The sequence below is a fragment of the Anguilla anguilla genome, chromosome 14 (genome assembly GCF_013347855.1).
Source record: "Anguilla anguilla isolate fAngAng1 chromosome 14, fAngAng1.pri, whole genome shotgun sequence".
In the NCBI taxonomy this organism is placed as follows: domain Eukaryota; kingdom Metazoa; phylum Chordata; class Actinopteri; order Anguilliformes; family Anguillidae; genus Anguilla; species Anguilla anguilla.
The window spans coordinates 24,982,709-25,005,770 of NC_049214.1; the positions used below are offsets into that span (position 1 = coordinate 24,982,709).

Here is a 23,062-nt window from a genome sequence, read left to right on the forward strand (position 1 = left end):
AACGCATTTTAATACAAGTAAATTTAAATTCTTAATTTAACAAGTAAATTCCTGGCTTAGAATGAAACGCCAAAAAAGAACTCAAGATAAGACAAGATGGAGGTGGAATGCAGCACACTTCTATCAAGAATTGAAAGTGCCGCTGATTCAAAAAACTATCAACAAAGACCGAGACTCTTCAGATTCAGTGGTACACTGAAGTCTTAACATCACTGAGGGCTGGGTGCTTCTCCAGAGCACACGCTTGCTCTCTGACCAATGGAGAAACGTCAAACGAGCTGCTAATTCCCGTTAACACGAAGGTCCACTGGACTGGAGACAGCAGGACCACAGCTGAGACAAAGCAAAGCTCCTGGAGAGCATTGTGCCAATGCAGGTACGTTATGAATGACATAGGCCCCAGCCCTGTGTTCTTGGAGACAATAAACTCTTCCACAAAGAGTATCCTGACACTACTTCAGTTCATTTGTCAAATTGAGCTTCGTTTTTTTTCTTAATCTTTGCATATATAAAAATAATTTACATATTTTAACCATTGAGGAGGCACACTGAGAATATACTAACGATATCCCTATTTAAACCTACCAGTGGGGTATGTCCATGCAAACAAAAATTAAATACATAAAGAACGCTGATGCTTTGGGATAGGCATGCTTTTTATAAAATCATTCACCAGGGCATTTCCTTGACCCTGACAAAAACGCTCTTCTGCTTTCCTCTCCTGGTTATTTTTATACCTGTTACAACAAAATGGTTTTCCAAGCACAGCAAGTAGTAGACTGAATCACATATTTTTGAGGTGGTAGTTGAGTCTGCACGGTTGTTCAGTGTTGGGTACACACTCAAAATCAGGTGTACGTTAAAAACATAAAAGGCCTATCGAGTTTCAAGTCTCGTACAAATCTGCATGTTCTTTATACATTTCATGAGAAACACAAACAGGACATTAAGTAGGGCAGTGCCATGTCCTCTTGCCAGTCAACATAGAGACAGTTCAGCAGTATGCACCAGAAAAGCACCCATTAGTAACCCAAGCTATAAACAAGGATGTGCTAGCCCGGCTAACGTCGATGCGTCATAAAGGAGAAATGTGAGTGCTAGCGTACGTGCAGGCTAGCTGGACACCTCTCGTATGTGCTTGCTAGTGAGGAATCTTCAAAGGAGACTTCCGAAACGAGGCCTCCCCTGTCACACGGCCGTCAGCCTCAGTGCACCTTCTCCAGCTTGGCCTGCAGGGACTTGAAGTTGTTGATGATGTGCTGGAGGGACGCGCTGGGGCTCAGGGACTGCAGCTCCACCAGGTAGCCGCAGATGTTGTCCAGGCACACGTTGGTGAACCTTCGCCTGCGTGCAGAAGAGGAGAGAGACACGGGGGCGGCGGTCAAACTCCCGCTCGGTTCAGAGAAAGGCCAGCGGGACCGAGGCAGAGAAGACAAGAGAGAGAGAGAGAGACAGAGAGAGAGAGAGAGGGAGGGAGGAAGAGAGAGAGAGAGAGAGAGAGAGAGAGAGGGAGACAGAGAGAGAGAGAGAGAGATAGAGAGAGAGAGAGAGAGAGAGATAGAGAGAGATAGAGAGGGAGACAGAGAGAGAGAGAGAGAGAGAGAGAGAGAGAGAGAGAGAGAGAGAGAGAGAGAGAGAGAGAGGGGGGGGGGCTCGGAGGGTCACCTGTCGTAGCTGGGCACGCGGCTGGGGTCCTCCACGTACCCCGAGAGCAGCACATGGATGCACTCCACCAGGTGAAGGGGCTTCTTCAGGCGCTGCCAGCACGGATCCTGCAACAATGAACCAGAGGCAGGGCTCCATATTATACAGGGGCCCATGTGAACTCAGATATGACCCAGAGGCAGGGCTCCATATTACGCAGGGGCCCATGTGAACTCAGATATGACCCAGAAGCAGGGCTCCATATTACGCAGGGGCCCATGTGAACTCAGATATGACCCAGAGGCAGGGCTCCATATTACGCAGGGGCCCATGTGAACTCAGATATGACCCAGAGGCAGGGCTCCATATTACGCAGGGGCCCATGTGAACTCAGATATGACCCAGAGGCAAGGCTCCATATTACGCAGGGGCCCATGTGAACTCAGATATGACCCAGAGGCAAGGCTCCATATTACGCAGGGGCCCACGTGAACTCAGATATGACCTAGAGGCAGGACTCCATATTACGCAGGGGCCCATGTGAACTCAGATATGACCCAGAGGCAGGACTCCATATTACACAGGGGCCCATGTGAACTCAGATATGACCCAGAGGCAGGGCTCCATATTACGCAGGGGCCCACGTGAACTCAGATATGACTCAGAGGCAAGGCTCCATATTACGCAAATTGACCCCAACTCTGTGGGGTTGAACACATTAATGCTGCGTCAGTTTACACTTGTTTTTATTAATTTTGCATCAGCACTGGGTTTCCTTTATGACATTAATAATTTAGTACAGACTGAATAAAAATAACACGTATAGAGTTCACTCGGGGAAATACAGCACATTTTTGTTAATCCACGCACGCATGCACAGCGCAGGCTCGTTTCGCCTGAAGCCCGTCCGTACCCGCGTCTTGAAGAGCTGATCGTACACTTCCAGCAGGCCGGGCAGCTGCACCCCGATCTCCTGCATGGTGTAGGTGACGAAGCCCACGTCCCAGTTGAGACGGCACACCTCCTGCTCCAGGAACTTCACCAGGAACTCTGCGAGCGCGGCCGCAGGAGAGAACAAGCGAGCAGTCAGGACAAGCAGAGAGCAGCAGCGCTCCAGCAACTCACAGAGCAAGGAGTAAACTCAGCCAACTTCTCAATGCTTGAAAGTCGAATTGAAAATTGAACTGATTAAAGGCTCTTTATTTGAGAATGGGATTTCACAGAGATATTCTTGATTGGGACACTGAATTTGGTCACATTCAGAGCAAAGCTGCAGCCTGTTTCGGCAGTATGTTGTCTAGTATCGCTTTATACCCCGGCCCAGGGACGGCTCATTAACGACAGCCCAGGGTCAGGCATGTTTCAACAGGCTTGCGGTGTTGAGCGGCAACACAAAAGGGCCATTTGAGTACATCAGAATCCACAGACACACACACACACACGCACGTCAGGCGAACGCTGGCGCGCACACAGTCTCACACGCGTCAACGGGGGGGGAAGTGCCGACTCACCCAGGGGGAAGTAGCGCGGTGTGCCAGCGTAGATCTTCCCCAGGGACACCAGCTTCAGGCTCAGCGCCCGCATGCGGTCGGCCGGGCTCATCGCTACACTGTCACTCAGCTCTGCGGTACACACACACACGCACACACACATACAGACAGACACAGATGCACACGCACAGTGAAGTACAGTGCTCATTCAGTTACCGCTTCATAACCATCAAAAAATATTTCCAATTCAGCATAATAAAGCTATTAATAAAATAATAAAAAAACTATTAAAAAAAACCGAAAGATTGTTTTTATTATCACAGATATTTTCAATGCATCTCAAATGTAAAAAAATTTTTTTTTTTTTTTTTTTAAATCAACTCTCAGCAAATGTGATGTCATAAATTTGAATTAGAAATCAGGGAACAGACAGTTACACATAGAGCACTGACCTTTCTCCATGATCTCCTGCCAGAGCGCGTGCACCAGGATGGGGTCGGAGTGCCCGGCGCAGTGGATGATGGCCAGCTTGCTCTCCGACAACCTGAAGTGATCCGCAAACTCGCCATAGAGCTGAGGGAGGGGCGGGGAGAACAGACGTGCCCGTTTACACTGGATACCTGTACGTCCTTTAACACGCGACTGTGTCTGTTTACACTCACGTTTTCACTGTGCTGCATATTCGGTTCAGCGTGTCAGGTTTAGGGTTAAATGGCGTTCCTCATAGCTACTGTGCTCAGTGTTACATCAGACCAGCTTCTACAGAAGGTCTGGGACTGGGACTCCAGCATGCTTATTATGGAATATTATTTGTCAGTTGAATGCTGGTGAAAGGAGATCAGACCTGGCTGGCAGACGTATTTGTTTTGGATTCAAATACTTTTCTACCCTTTACTGATCTTGTCTGCCGTATTGGAACCAATTAAACAAAAAAGAGCAAACTCCGCCTTTCTAGTCATATTGGCAGGCTCAGTTACAAAACAAATACGTATCTGACCCAGGTCTGCAGGAGACTTATAATAGAGTATTTGCATTCATATCGGATACCAGCTGAAACAGATGCAAAATAAAGTCAAAGTGGATCTGCAACCAGATCCAACTTCTGGCTTTTAACCCACAAACTAATGCAGTACATATTGGGTCTATGAAGAAACAGGATAGATGTCAGATAAAAAGATGAGTGCAAGAGGCTGCTGGGTGGCTCATTCCGTTAAGGCACCACGTTGTGGTGCATGGATGAGCCTCGTGGCCTCGGTCCGAATCTGGACAAGAAGAGAACCAAGGGGACGTTTCAATTCCCCCGAACTGGCCGGGTGGGTTCACGCGTGAGACGCGGCTGTGGTTGCAGACAGGTGGACATACCCGAGGGGGAAGGAAATTGGACATATACAACCCCGGGATAGGCAGCAAATTAAAAAATAAAGAAGTAAGTAAGTAAGTGAGTAAGTAAATAAATAAATAAAAACACAAGTGTAAACAGGCTCTAACAAAAGTAACATGACAAAGCACCATTTGGAAAATGGAGCACTGCTGCACGGTTACCTTGGTGATGTCCATGAGCTCAGAGTCCAGCTGGGAAATGGCCGTCTGCACGGAGGGATGATAGGAGTACTGCCGGCTCAGCGTGTCCTGTATCTGCATCTGGATCCGCACCACCTGACCCACACAAACAGAAACAGCCAGCAGGGCTCAGTTAACGTGCTCCAGAGTTTCACACCACGGTGATGAAACCTTGGGTCACCCCCAAAAGATTCCCCACCTCCATCTTCTCCTCCAGCTCGTGCAGGAACTCCCCGTCGGGCCCCTGGGCGGAGGTGCAGGAGGAGCTCTTGGCTGACAGAATGGCCCGGGAAATGTACTCCAGCCGCTGCTTCAGGGAGATCTCCGTGCTGGGAGGAGAGGGGGAGGAGTCTTACTGGACAGGCCTGAAGCTTGTCACACTCCGACTGGACTAGGAACCACAGGATGTGCGCTAAAGCATGTGTACCTGTGCATATCAGCTAGCCGCGCTAAAGCATGTATACCTGTGCATATCCGCTAGCCGCGCTAAAGCATGTGTACCTGTGCGTATCAGCTAGCCGTGCTAAAGCATGTGTACCTGTGCGTATCAGCTAGCCGTGCTAAAGCATGTATACCTGTGCATATCCGCTAGCCGCGCTAAAGCATGTGTACCTGTGCGTATCAGCTAGCCGTGCTAAAGCATGTGTACCTGTGCGTATCAGCTAGCCGTGCTAAAGCATGCGTACCTGTGCACATAAGCTAGTGGTACTAAAACGTGTACCTGTGCATATCAGGCAGTCATACTAAAACGTGTACCTGTGCACATAAGCTAGCCGTGCTAAAGCATGTGTACCTGTGCATATCAGCTAGCCGCGCTAAGACGTGCGCTGCTTTGCTGAAGCTGCGGTTCTTCTCGTAGTAGCGCCACAGCAGGTCCATGTTGCGCACTTTGTTCTGGTTCTGCTTGATCATGTGCATCAGGTGCTCCTCCAGGAACAGAGAATTTACCTGGGTCACAGGTGAGGAAGCCGCATTAACGCTCAGGTACACCTTAAAGTCGTCACTGCACTCCTGAATTAACCAAACGTACCAGTTAAATTAAACGCTCGTCAAGTCAGGCTTATTGTGGATAAAGAATCTATCCTCTATTTAATAACAGCTAGCTAGATTACATTACATTATAGAAATTTATCTTATCCAGAGCGACTTACAGAACTTTTAGCATTAACATTGGACCCATTTACACAGCTGGATATATACTGAAGCAATGCAGGTTATGTACCTTGCTCAAGGGTACAACAGCAGTGTCCTACACAGGAATTGAACCTTTAGGTTACAAGGCCAGCACCTTACCCATTAAACTACACTGCCGCCTGGTAGCGATAGTGATAGTAGATAGTGATTATCCAGAAGAGAGTAAAGGAATTGCCATTTAGATAAATGACAGAAACTTAGGGCTTATTCTGCCAGGGTAAATTTGTAATATCCTGAATTTCATTTGAAGAAGGACCCTTCATTTCCTGTGCTCATCCATTCTGGGACGTGACTTCAGAGAAGGGATGCCTGTAAAAATGGCGGATCCTTCCCATGCCCAGCCTTACCTCCAGCAGCTTGTCGGTGAGGTCGGCCTGGATGAGCCAGTTGCACAGAGCTATGTGGAAGAGCTCGTCCTGAGACCTCTGTGCCAGGCTGATCACCTGCTCAAACTGCACCACAACACACAAACACCAAAAGACAACCATGAGCACGGGGACAGAGCCAGCCAGCGAGGCCAGTAGAGAAGTTCTCACTCTCACTAAAGAACACATGATCTTACTTAAAGCTATGCTCAGAATTCTTAGCAGTTAACCCCCCAAAAACACATCTTCTTGAATTGGAATGGTGTGTTGCTATGTTATTGTGGTGCTTTACACACACACCATGTATTATGGTTCTAGTTTGGAATAGTCAGTGTACATTTAGTGCTTAGCACCTCTGGCACAGGCTTTTAATGGCAGCAGCAGTGTTATATCATCACCCCCTCTGTGCGATACTCACGTGGGCAGCAGCGTCCTCATTGCTCAGCATGTTGGGGTCAGAGGTCAGGACGGGTGGCCCTGGCTGCTTGGGGACGCTGGGAGATTGAGGCGCAGCCTTGCTCTGGTTCACCAGCTCCTGCATGGTGTCTGTGATGCACTTATAGCTGGACAGCCTAGGGCAGGAGATTACACAGATAAAAGCCTCAGTTTCAGTGTAGATGGCAGGGGTGGCTTCACATGTACATCAGAAATAAACACTGGCGCCACCATGTGTTTGAGAGGAGAAGTGCAGATGTCTCTTCTCTCCCAAACCAGCAGCGAGCATACATGAACACGGCTGTGGTAGCAAAGAGCTAACTGGACATTGCAAATTAGGGTGAGATTTGGACATGTTCTGCCTCACATTGGGCACAAATGAACGAACAAACGAATGAATAAATAAAAACCAACCTCTCCTGGAAGGCCTGCTGTCCTGGCACATCCTCCTCAGGCTCTCCGTTCTTGTAGAAGTGCAGCCCCAGTCCCTGAGGGTCCTTCTTATCAGCGGCCATCAGACAGAGCTCCACCACGCCCTCATAGAACCGCACTGAAGGACAAGGCCAGAGTCAGTAACTGGTGTAACTGAGCCTGCCAATATCACCAGGTGGGGTTTGCACTTTCTGAGAGTATTTCATTGGTTCCAATACAACAGACAAGATCAGTAAAGTGTAGAAAAGTATTTGAATCCAAAACAAATACATATTTGACCCAGGTCTGGCGCAAGCAGAGAATGCAAATCCTGAAATGCAAATTCCAGGAGGGACTAAAGTGAAGGCAGTGGAATGCATAGAAAGGGGAGGGCTTTTAGGCGGGTCCAGGGCGCCCCCTCTCTTACCTTGGCGGTACTGCGCGCAGACCAGCGGCAGGTCGGTGTGGTGGCTGATCTGCTGATAGAGGCGCAGGGACTCTCTGAGCGTGCGCTCCCGCTCCACTTTGTGCTGCAGCTGCCTGGAGCTCTGCAGCAGCTCGTTAGCCTGCGGGGGGAAAGGGGGCGGGGCATGAACACATCACTCATTTCATTTTCTCATTTTATCCCCCATTTTTATTTTCTCCCAAGAGGCATGACATGGGTACATCCCTGCCAACTGAACGCCTCTCACTCCACGGGCAATGTCACAACCAATCATGAGACCCTACTGAGCTGCTGAGCACACTCAGCACTGGCACAGTCTGGATTCAATTAATTTCATTAATCAAATTTACCCAGGGAATATCAGTACTCCAGTGTTACTGACAACACCCAAACTTCTTAAAAAAGTAACAACGATTTTCCTGCTTAGATTTGGGGAGCCCAAATTTAATATAAGTCCAAAGCAAGGTCAAGTGGTATGCACTGACTCGTACACAGTACACCCATACACTGAGAGATGTGACCCCACTGGGAATGGTCCCTAACAGTCAGACGCATGTTTGCAGGTCTGTGGTGTCGGATGGGAGCGGCTGCATGTTGGCAGGTCTGTGGTGTCGGATGGGAGCGGCTGCATGTTTGCTGGTCTGTGGTGTCGGGTGGGAGCGGCTGCATGTTTGCTGGTCTGTGGTGTCGGATGGGAGCGGCTGCATGTCTGCAGGTCTGTGGATGGGAGCGGCTGCATGTCTGCAGGTCTGTGGATGGGAGCGGCTGCATGTTTGCAGGTCTGTGGTGTCGGGTGGGAGCGGCTGCATGTTTGCTGGTCTGTGGTGTCGGATGGGAGCGGCTGCATGTCGGCAGGTCTGTGGATGGGAGCGGCTGCATGCTTGCAGGTCTGTGGTGTCGGACGGGAGCGGCTGCATGTCTGCAGGTCTGTGGTGTTGGATGGGAGCGGCTGCATGTTTGCAGGTCTGTGGTGTTGGATGGGAGCGGCCTCGGGTTCGACCGGCTGTGGCGGGCGAACCTTGGAGCAGACGCTGTCCTCGCTGCTGTACAGCATGGGGCAGATCTCGCGCAGGTGCCCGCTGATGGCGTCCACCGAGGCGCTGTCCTTGATGTAGACGTTGATGAGCGCCGTGATGAGGGCCCCGGTCAGCTCCCGCCCGTGGATCACCACGTCCTTAAAGCTGCTGCCCTTCACCTGCTCCTGGAACTCCTGCAGGAGGGGGGGGGTCAGAGAAACACTAATAAACCACAGCAGGGAAAACGTGCAAAACGTGCTTAGAGAGCAAACAGAAGGGTGAAACGCTCATTTTTATAGGGCGCCGATATGAACTGGCTTCAACGAACGACATGCTAACGCGGCGAAAGCACATCCCTGGAGCACAGGATAGGGAAGGACACAGAGAGGGATGCAGAGAGGAGCACAGAGACGCATAGAGGGACACAGAGCAGGAAAGGTAGTAAAACTCCAATAAGACTTCAAAAAGGACACGAGAAGGCGGGGCACTAGATCACATGACACAGACAGAGCATCGCAGTGCAAGCCACTGTCAGAAAATAGGGGCGCGCAGACAAACCTTTGGCAGCTCAGCCAGAATGAGGCTGAACTGATGATCACAGAGCAGCTTCCACAGGGCCAGGGTCTGGCAGGACCGATGCACCAGCTGCTGGATCCCCTGCAGAGAGACCTTCTCATACGCCTGAGCCTCAGCTGGGGAGAGAGAGACAGAGACAGGGAGAGAATGAAGAGGACAATACTACTCATATACGTGCACACACAGGAGCACGCACTCACACATACACACACACACACACACACACACTCACTGTGGTACTTCCTCTGCAGCTCTTGCTGGACCTGCTGGGAGCCGCCCCTCTCCGGGCGCATGAATCCCAGAAGCCTCTGCTGCAGGTTGCCCGGTGAGCTGAAGCTGCAGGACACAGGAAGCCAGCTTTAACGGACGCGCTCCACCCTGTACCCAAGCCCTAAACACCGCCCCGGAATGGAAGATGGACCCTCACTGGGGCCCTGAGGGACTCCGGAAGCCTTGCTGAATGGTTCATACAGCATCTGCCGTCTGCCCAGCAACTGCAAGTGGCCAGCTAATGATCTTAACGTTAGCTAGCCGGCTAACCAGCTCAAAGCGCAATCGTGATACTGTGATATCAGGACGCACAGAAGCCACGGTGCTGTAATGCAAATTCCGAATTACTCAACTTCAGTGCAGTCTTCTGTTTTTAACAGCCACGAAGCTAGCTATTAATGATTGAGGACTCTCACTGAGCACTTTGGGACAGCCTGAGCAGTACTGCACAGAGATCAGTGCTGTGAGGAGCTGGGCATGACATCATTGCAAAGGTAGGAAAAACACAGCGACAAACAACAAATACATGAATGGCAGTTCCCACCTGGCAGAGCCCAGGGAGGAGGGGCTGAACTGGGAGTTCTTGTCCAGGAAGTCCTTCAGCCCCCGCAGCTCCAACAGCACCTCCTGCAGGTCAGCCGAGCTGACCGTGCTCTCCACCTGAGGAGCACACCCAGGCACATCACTCTCTGCTTTCAAAATAACCTATAACTGACACATCACTCTCCGCTTTCAAACTAAACTTTAACTGTCGCTTCACTCTCCCCTTCCAAAAATACCTACGCTTCACTCCCTGCTTTCAAGAGTTAACCTTCAATTGGCACATCACTCTCTGCTCCCAAAAGAAGCTTCAATGTGAATATCACTCTCCGCTTTCAAGAGTTCATCTTTAATTGGCACATCACTCTCTGCTCCCAAAAGAAGCTTCAATGTGAATATCACTCTCCGCTTTCAAGAGTTCATCTTTAATTGGCACATCACTCACCTTCAAAAGAGTTGAAATTTTATTGAGAAGGTAGAAAACGGAAGACTTTTCTTTCAACAGTGAATACCTGATGGGTCAGAGATGGACGGGTAATAATCTATCCCGTAAAAAATGGGATCTTTAAAGTGATCGAGCCCGGTGTACAGGATGGTGGGAGCTTTTCATTGATATCCAAATGAGTTAAAGACATCACAAATGCGAACCACTTCACTGCAGCCGATGTGGCTAGTAGCTAGTTATCATCGACACATGACGCATGTCATCTGTATCTGATCGACACATACTGCACTGATATACTCTAACATGGATGCTACTCACCACGCTGACAACCTGATTTCCTTTACTGACAGCCTTCTCCACAGCCAGACTCCCATCCAGAATGTTCCTGTGACAGATCAGCCAAGAACACATTTTAAGTTTCAGGTTTTCTGCAGGCAACTTAGGAAAGCAAACTGGTTTTAGCTACTCCTACAATGGGTGTGTTTCTTTCCTGAAAGTCCAGCCAATGAAAAATCACATTGAAATTCAAGAACAATGAAATAATTTTTTTTTTTTTTTCAAGCGATGACAAATTCATTCTGAAAAACATTAATTTGGCTTCAAATGTAAAACTGTGAGAAATTAGAATAAAACCCATAATTAATCAAATGATAGCAATTATAATTATGATACACATTTAATAACCCAAAATTTCAAAACACAAATGTTTGAAGAATTATCCCCAAATGCTCATGCATAGTTGATAAAATTACCATTTGAAAATGTAAAATATCTGGACATGTTACAGATTTTTATGAATTCTACACAATTGCCCCAGGGCGCATTTAAATAACCCTGTTTAAATGTCCCCTTGTGAGACAGTCCAGGAGCAGAACACTTCCGCGTGATCTTTCAGCGGGAGCCTCACCCCAGGATGCGCGTGAAGTAGATGCAGATGCTGTTGTGCTTGCCAGAGAACACCACCTCCGGGCCCGAGGACACCGCCATTGGACCGCCACCAGGGGGCAGCGCAGAGGGAGGGAGGAAGGGCGTGGACACGCTGGGAGGCATCACTCCTGAGGGAGGGAAGAAAGAAAAAAAAAACGTCAAAATGTACGTCTGAATAAGAGGGCTACCTCAGCTTTTTCATTATTACACGGCTAAGGAGGAGATGTTTGCCAAACGTTTGCTAAACGTTTAACCAAACATTGATGAGAGGGGAAATAGGAGGGGGGAGAAGGAGGATATTACCTGGCATGGGCGTGGCTAGGAAACTGGCGTTAGGGAGGGGACTACCTACAGGCATCGGGGATCCTACAATTAAGAACGACACACAAGGACACACAGAGTGAAGCAACATGAGTGCAAACAGCGCCCCCTGGTGGAGAGACTTCAGCCTGCTAAAGCTGGGTAGGGGAAAAGGTGAGTGGGTGGGTTAGGTAGCTGGGTAGATGGGTGGATCGGTGAGAGGGTGCACGAGTGACAAGCCAGGTCAATGAGGTGCTTCGCATCCAAAAACAACAGATGAGTTTTCGACGACACAACGATGAATTAAAGCAAATTTCAAATGCTCACATCAGAACCTGCATATCAATCACTGAATGTCAGTGGCCGTGAGCAAACAAACCTAACAAGCGCACAGTTACAGCACATTCAGGCCGTGTAGCTTTTTCCATTAGCCGCTGAAAAACCAAAAACCAAAGAGTACCAGCCAGAATGTGTTCTCGTAAAGTGTACATATCATTTGCTCAGAAAAATGTCCACTGTGAAGTACTGTGTGGCTTGACGCAGTTACACAAAACAGAAACTGGACAAGGAAAAGGCCGATTCCAAAACCTCACCTGGGACAGGGGAGCCCAGGAGGGGCCCCAAATTGCTGGGAGCCGACAGGGCCGAGGGGAAGCGCATCTGTGCCTCTCCGCCATACCTACGGCACACACACACAGGTCAGAGGTCGCAGGAAGTGCACACTTGTAGAGGGTTTTACACACAGGTCAGAGGTCACGGAGTGCACACTTGTAGAGGGTTTTACACACAGGTCAAAGGTCACAGGGAGTGCACACTTGTAGAGGGTTTTACACACAGGTCAGAGGTCACAGGGAGTGCACACTTGTAGAGGGTTTTACACACAGGTCAAAGGTCACAGGAAGCACACACTTGGAGAACATTTTACACACAGGTCAAAGATAAACAAGCAGGGAGTTCTCAAGAAACCTTCCAAATGTGGCTGTGGGAGACCAAGTGCAGAAGTGAAATCTGTATTCTAAAGACCCAGCATCTTCAAATGTCTACACATTGGAAAAGTCCATTTACATATGTAAAATACTTACAGTAAAGCACAGCGATTCTACATTTAAACCTTACAATAAAAATGCAAATACTGCACTCAGTCACAGGAAAATAAAAGATCCCGTTTCTAATCTTCTAAGTGTGCTCTTGAAAGTGCTTTGGCCTGCAGTGTTGATAGGAGTCACACGAGCGTGCTTGGACAATGCGCACCCTAGTTCCCTTCTTTAGAAGAACCTCTTGCATACTTTGCAGTGCACTGACCTGAAGAAGGCCCGGGTGGCCCAAATGGACACCTCCCTGTCGCTGGCGGCGCTGGAGCAGGCCAGGATCAGCGCCGTGGCACAGGCCTGGTCCTCCTGAGAGGGGGGGGGGGGGGGGGAGAGGAGTCAGCGCAGGAGCTGTCAGGGTAGTATTCTGACATGAGTTAGGCTGAGAGCACATCCAAAGACATCAAGTAGTGTCTCTCGCTTAAAATGTGAGATTAATGAGCATCTCGAACACTACCTCTGACCACAGACTGATCTCACACACTTCCTCTGACCTCAGACATTCTCTCTGATTGCAGACACTCCCACTGATTCATCAGACCAATTCTCGGATAAATGTGGACACTAAACAGTAAACATCAAGTTTAAACACAGCCTCCATATGTACACTGTATATCCACTCCAGCCCATTTACCCTCCACTTGTATTGGGAAACCCTAACTTTCCCCATCTCAGCTTCCTTCCAGCCACAGTACCCAGTGACCTTTAACCCCCATCAATCCCAGAAACTTGTCATTGGCCAGGCAGGACTTCTCACCCGGTGCAATTTGAAGAATCGCTCGATCTCTTCGCCCTCCCCGCTGGCGCTGCTGACCAGCAGGTGGCGCAGCTGGTCCACCGGCCGCAGCTTGTGAAAGATGTGACTCCCCTGCGAAGGAAAGAAACGCGGTCATTCACAGAAACGAACAAATATGAGACAGCAGCTCGTTAAAATACAGGCATGTAAGCAGACGCTCTTATTCAGTGCGACTTACACAACTTTTTACGTAGTATTTACACTGCATCCATTTATACAGCTGGATATATACTGAAGCACTGCAGGTTAAGTACCTTGCTCAAGGGTACAACGGCAGTGTCCTACTGGGAATCGAACCTGTGACCGTTAGGTTACAAGACCAGCTCCTTACCCATTACACTACACTGCCGCCCAGCTACTGCTCACAGAGGTAAGAGAGCTCGAGAGGGAAATTTCAGAAGAAGCAAACTGCACCTTAGCAGAGAGGAGGACAAACTTCTGTGGCGGGACGTTGTGCTGCTGGACGACCACGGGGGAGTCCGTGAGGGGAATAAGGTCCTTGTTGAGGGGGGTGGAGATTTTGGATGCTTTCTCCTCCTCAATAGCGCACAGACACCAGGAGTGGCCGTCTATGTTCATTGTCATCTGCAGGGAAGTAATAAAGCAATAATTATAAAAGAACAACATACTCCCCATTAAGTTCCTCCAGTTCAAAAAGTGGTTTAAACTTTTCTGTCTACATTAAAATTAACAAACCAGCAAAACTGTAGGATAGTAAATGCCTGAATGAAACACCTGAAACTGGATTTTTCATGAGCATACAGGATAAAAAACTTATGTCGCAATTTGCAAATCATTAACCAAGATAAATTCTTAGCATGCAAACTAGCCATGTTACAGGTGTATGCACAATGTATGCGTACGGTGTATAATGCTCAGCGTGAGGAAAGTGAACATGAAGCACACTGGCAGTGAGTCCGGCTCCTACCTGAGCCTCCATGAGGGGTTTCTTAAAGGGAAAGGAGTCGTGGTTGATGCACCACAGAACGTCACTGTCCTCCGTTTCGGAAGCTGCCATCAGCAAAACTCCTACGAGGGGGAGACCAGACAAAGCAATGGGGAATGTAGTCAGGACTGGCCCAACAAGCACAGGGAGACAAGCACGGGCATCAAAAGAACAGGCGTATCTTTACCTTCGAACAGAGCTACCTACTCAACATGGCAGGAGCAGAGACGCTTCTAGATGTCGTCCATTTTGACAAACATCAAGCTTCGCTCACACCCCGTAAAGCTCCATAGCTCTGGTAGTGAGTAACGCGGTGTGAGCCGAGTGTTCTACCCACCTTTGCTGTACAAGGCCTTGTGGATCTTGGCGGGCTTCTGCATGGTGGAGGAGGCGGAGAAGCCGGGCGGCAGGCGAACGTGCACCAGGGCCAGCAGGCTGGGCCGGGCCATGGCGTGTTTGGCATTCGGGACGGGGAAGGGGATGGTGCTGAAGTAGAGGCGAACCCCTGCGCACCCGGAGCAACAGGGAGAGTAGGCTTAGAGCCACGAACTCAAAATAATAACATGAGAACAACATCTAATTTCAGCCTTTTCCCCTCTCTCCACTCATAGAAATGGAATATACTCCAAATGTTCTAAATATGGGACGTCTCACGTAATACAGAAAGCAAAGTAATGTAACGCCATTTTCTCTTTCACTTAATTTACAGCATCAGCAGCTCGTCAAATGAGTGGCTTCTGGGGTGCCATGATATCGGCTATAATTTCAGCATCTAGCCCTTAAACATAGGTTTGTTTTAAGCTGTTATTTCCAGATACAACCCAATATTACCGTGCGTTTCACTATGTATTTTACATTTTTACTAAAACTGTTAATGCTGCTGCATTTGAACCTGCTCATGTTAAAATATAAATACAGCATCTCAGAATGCAGGACACTCATAAAAATAAAAATCAGGGGCAGAGGTTATGTCCTGCGGACCAGCAACTTTGAAAACCGAGTAGCCCATTGGGCCATTAAAATAATACACTTCATTTTCAAGCCTCGGACAGCATATTTGACTCTGAAACATCCCATTTCCCCCAGGTCCCCTCTCCCCTTGCCTGCGTGCGTGATGGCCAGCAGCTGGCAGTCGGAGGACTCTGACAGGTCGATCACGGCGATCTGCACGATGGGCCTGAACACGGAGCGGTCGATGGTCCTGAGGAGACAGAGACACGGGTTCGAGTCACAACCAGGAAGCCGAGCGTCCTTGTGGCGGGGGGACCGCCTCGGGACGCCGGAAGGGTCGAAATGGGGGTGGGGGTGGGGGTGGGGGGGGGGGGCGCCCGGGGCCTCGCATGGCAAGATTCCAGGCTCTCTGACGTCCCAGGCAGCCCAAATGCATTGTGGGCGAAGGAGCGCACGGACCTGGCGATGTTTCCGGCCGCGGCGACGATGGAATTCAGCGACATGGCCGCCACCCGACTCATCCCAGTGCCGTCCGCTCCCAGGTCATACACCTGGGGGGGGTGGGCAGAAACAACCTCTAAACAACCTTTAAACCAAATATAACTTTCAAGGCTAGTCACAGAATTGAAAAGAAATTCAGAGAACAGCGTGAAAGTTAGCATTTTTTTTCACTAAACCAAGAGGATGAACTGCTCCAGGCAGCGCATACGTGTAGGAACACACGCGTGTGCGTGCGCTAGGGCGGCCATAAGCACAGAGACAGAACGAGAAGCCCCCCCGTACCTGCAGAACGCCATTTTCTGAGCGCGTGTAGAGGATGTTCCGGGAGTTGTCGATGGCGATCTGGACGACGGGGTCTGCGTGGCAACAAGACAATAGAGACGCTATAGAGCAGATGTGCACAAACCTTTTCAGCGATGACCCAAAGATATCAATCCATGCTTTTCACGACCCAAACTGACGTCATTTTCATTAGTAACAATTAATTCATTTGAACCGCTGTTGACAGCCATGTTTTAATCTCTAAAAGCTAAACAAAAGGACAAGGTTACTGAAATTAGCAGGCAATTAATCCCATAAAGTACTTTCAAGTTAACAGAATTTTATCAATGAAGCATTGTACGAGTTAAGTGCTCAAAGCTGCCAAACAGAAACCCGTAGGATAAAACAAAACGTTTCTTCTCATTATCGTTACAGTTGTCGTCAGCGAGTCTGTTTTCAATGAGAGACATCAGCCACTTATCCAATTCCCAGTAGGGAAACTTTAAACTAATTTCCAATGCTATTATATTGCTAGCAGACCAGGGTCAAATAGAAATTTGTTTTGGTTTCAAATACTAATCTGTGCTCTATTGATCTTGCCTGGTGTAACTGAGCCTGCAAATATGACCAGAAGGTGGGGTTTGCATTTTTTGAGAGCATTTCATTGGTTCCAATACACCAGACAAGATCAGTAAAGCGTAGAAAAGTCCAAAACAAATACGCATTTGACCCGGGTCTGATTGCTAAAATTTCAAAACAGCCAACATCTCATTAATGTTCCAGTCCCCCCCCCCCCCCCCCCCCCCCGGGCCTCACCGTCCTCGGAGAAGGAGAACTGCAGCACGGACGGCACCAGGAAGGACAGGCTGCTCTTGGAGTGGTTGATCTTGCGGCAGCGCTGGCTGAACCAGCCGGCCTCGGCCTGGTAGGCGATCTCGTACAGGCAGCCGTCCTTGCCCGCCAGGAAGATGCGGCCCAGCTCGGTGGAGGCCACGGCCAGCAGGTAGGTGTTGTCCGTGGGGATGGAGTACAGCGGGTCCGGCAGGAGCTGCATGGCCCCCGACAGGCTGTCGTTCAGTCCTACTGGGGGGAGGGGGGGGACAGGCAGTCAGGACTGGGCAGGAGCTGCATCGTCCCAACCAAACGGGGGGGGGGGGGGGCAGTGTGACATCACCTGTCTGTGCTTTGGAGAAGCTGAGCCCCAGGATCACCACGTCCACGGGGGTGGCCAGGACCAGCAGGAAGTGGATGTGCGGCTGGAAGATCCCTGCAGGGGGATGGACGAGGATGCGGGACGAACAGGCCATGAGCACAGAGCAGGATCATCGTGACCCATAAACAAGCACACACACACACACGCAGAGTAGAACATTATTACAAAAACACTAAGGGCCCAATGACAAACAGAACTGCAGAATTTCTCATTCATTCAGTGCACAAGGAATACTTTTTGCCCCCATCCAATTATGGCAATTCAAGAAATTTGAATCCTTTCATTGGAATTGCTACTTTCACTAATGTAACCTTATTTTTAAAGAGGCAACTGATTCTGTAGCCATAAAGCTCCCCTTAACTGGACTGTAGGTATGATAGACTCTTGACACAAAATTAACAAAATTGAGTTGGACATGCCTCAGTTTGCCACAACCATGAATTACTTCTTCAGTCTAACAGTTGTACTTCGACACAAAGTGAAAAATTAGGACACGAAGTGTCACACTTCCTTACTCACCCGCCTTTGGTTTCACCAGGCCAACAGACAGGATAGTTTCACTGAGCCCGTCGAAGTAGGCCACGTCCCCCCTGCAGGACAGAGCGGAATTATGGGATACTGGAGACCATTTCACACACAGTGTCTATCTACAGAACCCAGAGCGCTCTTATTCGTTCAGGCCGCGGCTCTGCTCTACTCACCCGTCCTCGTAATTCCACATGAAGATGTCGTTGTCGATGGTCAGCCACGCCCGGCTGATCTCGGGGAAAACTCCCATCATGCAGTTGCACTGCATATCTTTTTCGAAAGGGTTAAAGTGCCGTGACCAGTCGTGGAATTGTGGGCCCGGCTACACCCTGAATTTCAGCACCGCCCCTCCCCGTGCCCGCGCCCCGTCAGAGCAGCCGCCATGGCGATTACCTGGCCCGAGGGTAACGTGGGATACGGCATCCCTCCGAGACAAAAATACATTCCATTTCCTCCTTCAGAAGAGTGCAAGGATGGTTGGCAGGGTGGATTTTGAGGTTTTTCAATTCATAAAAGGGACTGAAAGTGAACTACAATAGATTCTTAAAGCTGAACTCCGTCATCTGAGCAAAGGGACAGAGGAGGGAACAAGCAAACGGTACATTCTACAGGGATATCAGGGCATATTTCTTTTTGCACAGAGTCGTCACTGAGTGGCACAGTGTGCCAGATCACTGCAGTAGAACACCTGAGGTACTGATGTCTAGGTTTGATCAAATCAAATCAAAATTTATTTATATGGCACATTTCACAAACAACTGTCACAATATGCTTTACAGGCAACCCTGGCCTAAACCCCCACAGGAGCAAGCCTAAAGCAACAGTGGCAAGGAAAAAGCCCCTGGGGCAGATGGGAAGAAACCTCAGAAGGAACCAGGCTCAAGGGGGGGGGGGGCCTCCTCCGGTCGGCTCAGGGTGTAGCTTGGTGACCAAACTGACACGGCGCTGGATGCTTTAACACTGCGGGTGAAGCCCGGAGGAGCCGACTGGCCGGGCTGAACGGTCACGTGATCACGCCTCCAGCCGGGAAAAGGATACGGCTGAACTGCTCCACCAGCTCCGGGGGCAGCGGCACCCGGCGCACCGAGCTCAGCTCCGCCAGGCTGGGGACGGACAGCAGCCCGGGGCCCTGCAGGGGGTAGTCCATGTCCGACACCCCCGAGATGGACGGCATGTCTGTAGACGAGAGCCAGAGCACGGTCCGTGTAAACCACACATCTATACATTCCAGGAATCATGAGACATATGTTTTTTTGGACTGCTCGATTCATTAGAATTTCCAGAGGTTTCATGTGGGTTTACATGCACAGTAGGAACGTGAAGCGTCAACATAAGCTGCAGATGAACAGGAGTTCGCAGAGCTAACCAGCCTCTGCAAGCTATACATGCTGCAAGAGGTCTTTGCCAATATTTTCTGAAGACAGTTTGGCCTCTGACACAATACTGAGCACCGCCACAACAACAAAAAATTATAATAATGATGCTCTATGGCTTTTCAGCAGGACGTACAGCATTCTAGCGTGGCTACCTTTAGCTCTGCTAGCAGGAAAATAATGAAAACCTAGCTCTTAGCGTAGCCTCCATCTTTGAGGCATTAAGGCTCACTTTCTTACTGTTAAAAACTAAGTAAATGCTACAGCAGGAGGGGTGGGAGAGGCATGGGGGCTGCGGTCAGCTGCGTCAGGGAGGCCTACAGGACCTCGGACAGCAGCTGTGCTACAGGCAACAGGCCACTCAAATAAGTGACCAAGAGGCCAGCTAGAACACTGCTAGCGGACGCATGCCAATCTCTTATTTTACCCGTCCTCGTCTGCCTGGTCCTCTCCTGACCTGGAAATCGATCGAGGTCTGCCATCTTTAAGGACATTCCAATCTGTTAAATGCTTCTTGGAGGAGCTAGGAGGCTCCCGGACAATGCTAGAGCGAGAAAAGGCAAATGCATCCTTTGTGGAAGTATTTTTTTTGGAAGGCATGACGTATAAAAGGATTGACCAGTGGATCCACCTCTCTGCATCTGCCACATCTGTACCTGATGTGGCTTAAACCAAACGGTTGACTGAACAAGGACATTCCATTCGCCCTATACACATTTCCTCAATTCCTCAGTCCTGGTATCGCTTCCTCGCGTCCTTCGCTTGCATCCTCCATTGGGTGGATTAAGGAGCAAGGAAAGGACGCGAGGAACACGCACGTATCCTATGGCCTTACTGTGCGCGGGCACGTTGAGCAGCTCCGACAGGTCGGGGAAGCAGCGGTCGTCCTGCAGGTGCCTGTCGACGAGCCGGCCCGTGTTCTCCAGCACCTCGTTCAGGCCCGCGGCGGGGCTGCCCGAGCTCAGGCTGGATGGCATCGCCGCCTGGGAAAGAGGGGACCGACGGCTTCAGTCAAATAATAATCAGTAACCATAATGACAAAGCATACAAAAGTGCACAAATGAGAGGCTCATGGTCTCACGCATTTTAACTGACAAATTAGTCGATAGCAATTAACTGCGTAGGTTACAAATAATCATTCACAAAACGTGTAAGACCACATTTGATCGTAAACTGCGTATAAGAACATTTCGACATTCATCATTTTTTTGTATTTATATTTGTTCATGGCTGTATCCTTATGCAAATCACATGAACAGGATTGCGCATAAAATTTACAAACAGCCAGCATCTACCATCTCCTACACCTGGGACATGCACAAACACAAAGGTCTGCACGTGTCATGAATATTCATTTTCCATAGGAACATTTTTAAGGACAAAAGTAAGAATAATTTAAGAAAAGTTTTGTGAAAGAGGCCCAGTGTTGAGGAAAGGTTGGTCCTTCCAGCATGAAAAAAAATGTGTGCTTTGTTCTGAAAATGCACATTGCTCAATTCTGCTCAGAGTCGAGAGATCTGTAATAGTCTGTGTGCATAATCAGCTACGAAACAAACTGATTGATGCCGTTCACACCATCATTCCACATAAATCCTGACTGAGCCAGTTAAAAACAGACAAATGACTTTAAAAGCGCAGCTGAAGAAACTGATTAACCTACATCCGACATTGGAATCTAAAAGCAATTAAAGATTAAAATAATAAAAGCACTGACTCAGATGGCAACATTAATGATAAATTATAAAATCACTATCGAATCTAATTCTCCAGACCTTTTTACCGCAACAAGTATTTTTGATATGCTTAATACAGGTAAGCTACTGATTGCTGACTCAAACATTGAGCAAGTCAAGTGTGGTTATTTAAGCCCTGCAAAGAAAAACTAATGACTACTAATGACTTCATGAAACGTGCATTATAAATCTATAAGCACTATTTTAACTCAATGTGTTAGGAAAGACAGGAAAGATACCACTCATTCCAATCAAACCATGTTTATAGCTACACATCAGTTATCAGACAGTAAACAGGTTCATGAATATAGCCAATATAGCACACACAAAAGCAGGCAGGGGAAATAGTCTTGACACCTGATGCAGAGAAGGCCTTTGACCGAGTGTTATGGCCTTTTCTATTTCAAACGCTTCAAAAGTTTGGATTTGGCTCTAGACTAAATGTGTCAAGTGGATAAAACCTTACACACAACAGGTCAGGGTAAGACCAAGGGTCCAGCTCTCCCAATAATTAAAAAATAAGCAGAGTTGCTCAACTGTTGATGTCATTCATTTTGTGCCCAAGTGAATATATTTTGTGGAAACTTTATCTGTAGTCATCGAAAGCGAAAAGGGTTAGCTAGCTAAAGCCATAGCTACAATGTTGCAGCGTGAGGGAAGCAGCCAAATTAGCACCCGCACTAGAAAAGGAAACATAAGATTTGTCTACACCAATGAATACTTCGCAACAACACAAAGAAATGCAAACTAGAGTCCCTACACACAAATTAGCTTGCTGTGCAGCCTGCTTTTTTACATTGTTAACTTCCTAATGCCAGTGAGGATATAGCAGGCTAGCCGGCACAAAAACGCGGGCTTTCAAAATATTTTCGCAGCATAGCTGATTTTATATTTCTCTTTCAGAACACTGGACGACTTACCGAATCTAAATGATAAAGCAGTTGATCGAAACGTTATCTGTGCTGTCCGTGAGGGACTACTTAGTTCACTTAGACTACTGTCAACTCACTGCATTCCCCTCCACAGGCACAGACAAGGCCGTTGTTTCTTCTGGAGAAAGTGGAAAGCAGCACGAGCTGCTACCCGGAAAGCGGAAACGGAAGCCCGGAACGTTGTGGGCGGAGCTCCATCCCAAAGCCAAGCATTTTTAATGACCACGTTTAAATTCAGGTCTTATCAGCAAAACCTGGTTAAAGCCTTATTCAGCGTACGCGAAAACCGAATAACAGGTTGCATATGCCTCTAGTAATCCGCAAATGAAAATCATGTATACACCATTTTCTTTACAACGGTCTGCGCATGTACCGTTTCGCAAGGTGTGTTGGGTGTTGAAGTCAACCAGTTAGTTTACGCCAATGTAGATGTTGATGATTGATGGTCCAGTTACTCATGTATCCCAAACACTTATATGGCCTACTTATAAATGAAAATGATGATTGGTATGGTATCACCAAATTAGCAATACACAGCCCCACTATTTATTTATGAGCACGTCATTTCTATTGTACGGTTGGTTTATTCTGTTTTGCAATGCTATTATTCTCCATTTGTTTAGCATATGCACATATTACACCAATTTTAGCAGTTGCATAAGAAAGTAAATACTGTCGGATCAAACACCAAAAGACGTTCAGGAAACACGCACTTCAGGCCACATGTTGGGCGATCTTTCCTTACTACAGCAGTCCTAAAACTACAATACCAAATTTGTCCAAACTGCCATTCCTCATTTCACCACAAGATGTCCACCACATTCCAGTTTAGTCCTGAAACAGGCATCGCATCCAGCGGTGGCCCTTCTAAAGAACACAACATCCAGAGAGAGAGAGATTCCCCAGAGCCGTAAGCACAGTTATGTGGAGCCATTGTCCCACAAGTTGAGGGCCTACGATGGTAAAGCCACAGGTTTCTTGTTTTCAGGCAGCAGATTGGAAAATGAACTACCTGTTGTAAATTCAGATATGACTCATAAATGGACGGCTGCATTTGTTTCTCCTCTTGTTTCCACTCAAACAGTTGATTTGGCATCAGGATTGGCATCCTCCCATGCATAT

General features: G+C 48.5%; 1 protein-coding gene across 2 annotated transcripts; it reads right to left on the minus strand.

The window, feature by feature from the left end:
- Positions 1 to 698: 698 nt before the first annotated feature.
- On the minus strand, positions 699 to 22,112 carry nup155 (nucleoporin 155). 2 transcript variants are annotated; one of them, XM_035391827.1, is made up of 35 exons: positions 21,929 to 22,112; positions 20,111 to 20,258; positions 18,941 to 19,078; positions 18,076 to 18,172; positions 17,894 to 17,964; positions 17,336 to 17,428; positions 16,978 to 17,241; positions 16,183 to 16,256; positions 15,859 to 15,950; positions 15,552 to 15,649; positions 14,786 to 14,953; positions 14,431 to 14,531; positions 13,917 to 14,087; positions 13,464 to 13,574; positions 12,921 to 13,015; positions 12,212 to 12,297; positions 11,622 to 11,684; positions 11,299 to 11,446; positions 10,710 to 10,776; positions 9,951 to 10,066; positions 9,369 to 9,472; positions 9,119 to 9,252; positions 8,563 to 8,754; positions 7,527 to 7,665; positions 7,103 to 7,238; positions 6,672 to 6,825; positions 6,236 to 6,340; positions 5,488 to 5,642; positions 4,894 to 5,023; positions 4,677 to 4,790; positions 3,587 to 3,707; positions 3,156 to 3,266; positions 2,558 to 2,694; positions 1,666 to 1,772; positions 1,206 to 1,344 (listed from the first exon to the last, which is right to left on the minus strand). In XM_035391827.1, exons 2-35 carry the CDS (start codon positions 20,250 to 20,252, stop codon positions 1,206 to 1,208), a joined length of 4,173 nt encoding a protein of 1,390 aa, XP_035247718.1. In that variant the 5' UTR covers positions 20,253 to 20,258; positions 21,929 to 22,112. The 2 variants fall into 2 exon arrangements, with proteins under 2 accessions (XP_035247719.1, XP_035247718.1); XM_035391828.1 differs by lacking the exon at positions 21,929 to 22,112 and having other exon boundaries at positions 699 to 1,344; positions 20,111 to 20,252.
- Positions 22,113 to 23,062: the final 950 nt, after the last annotated feature.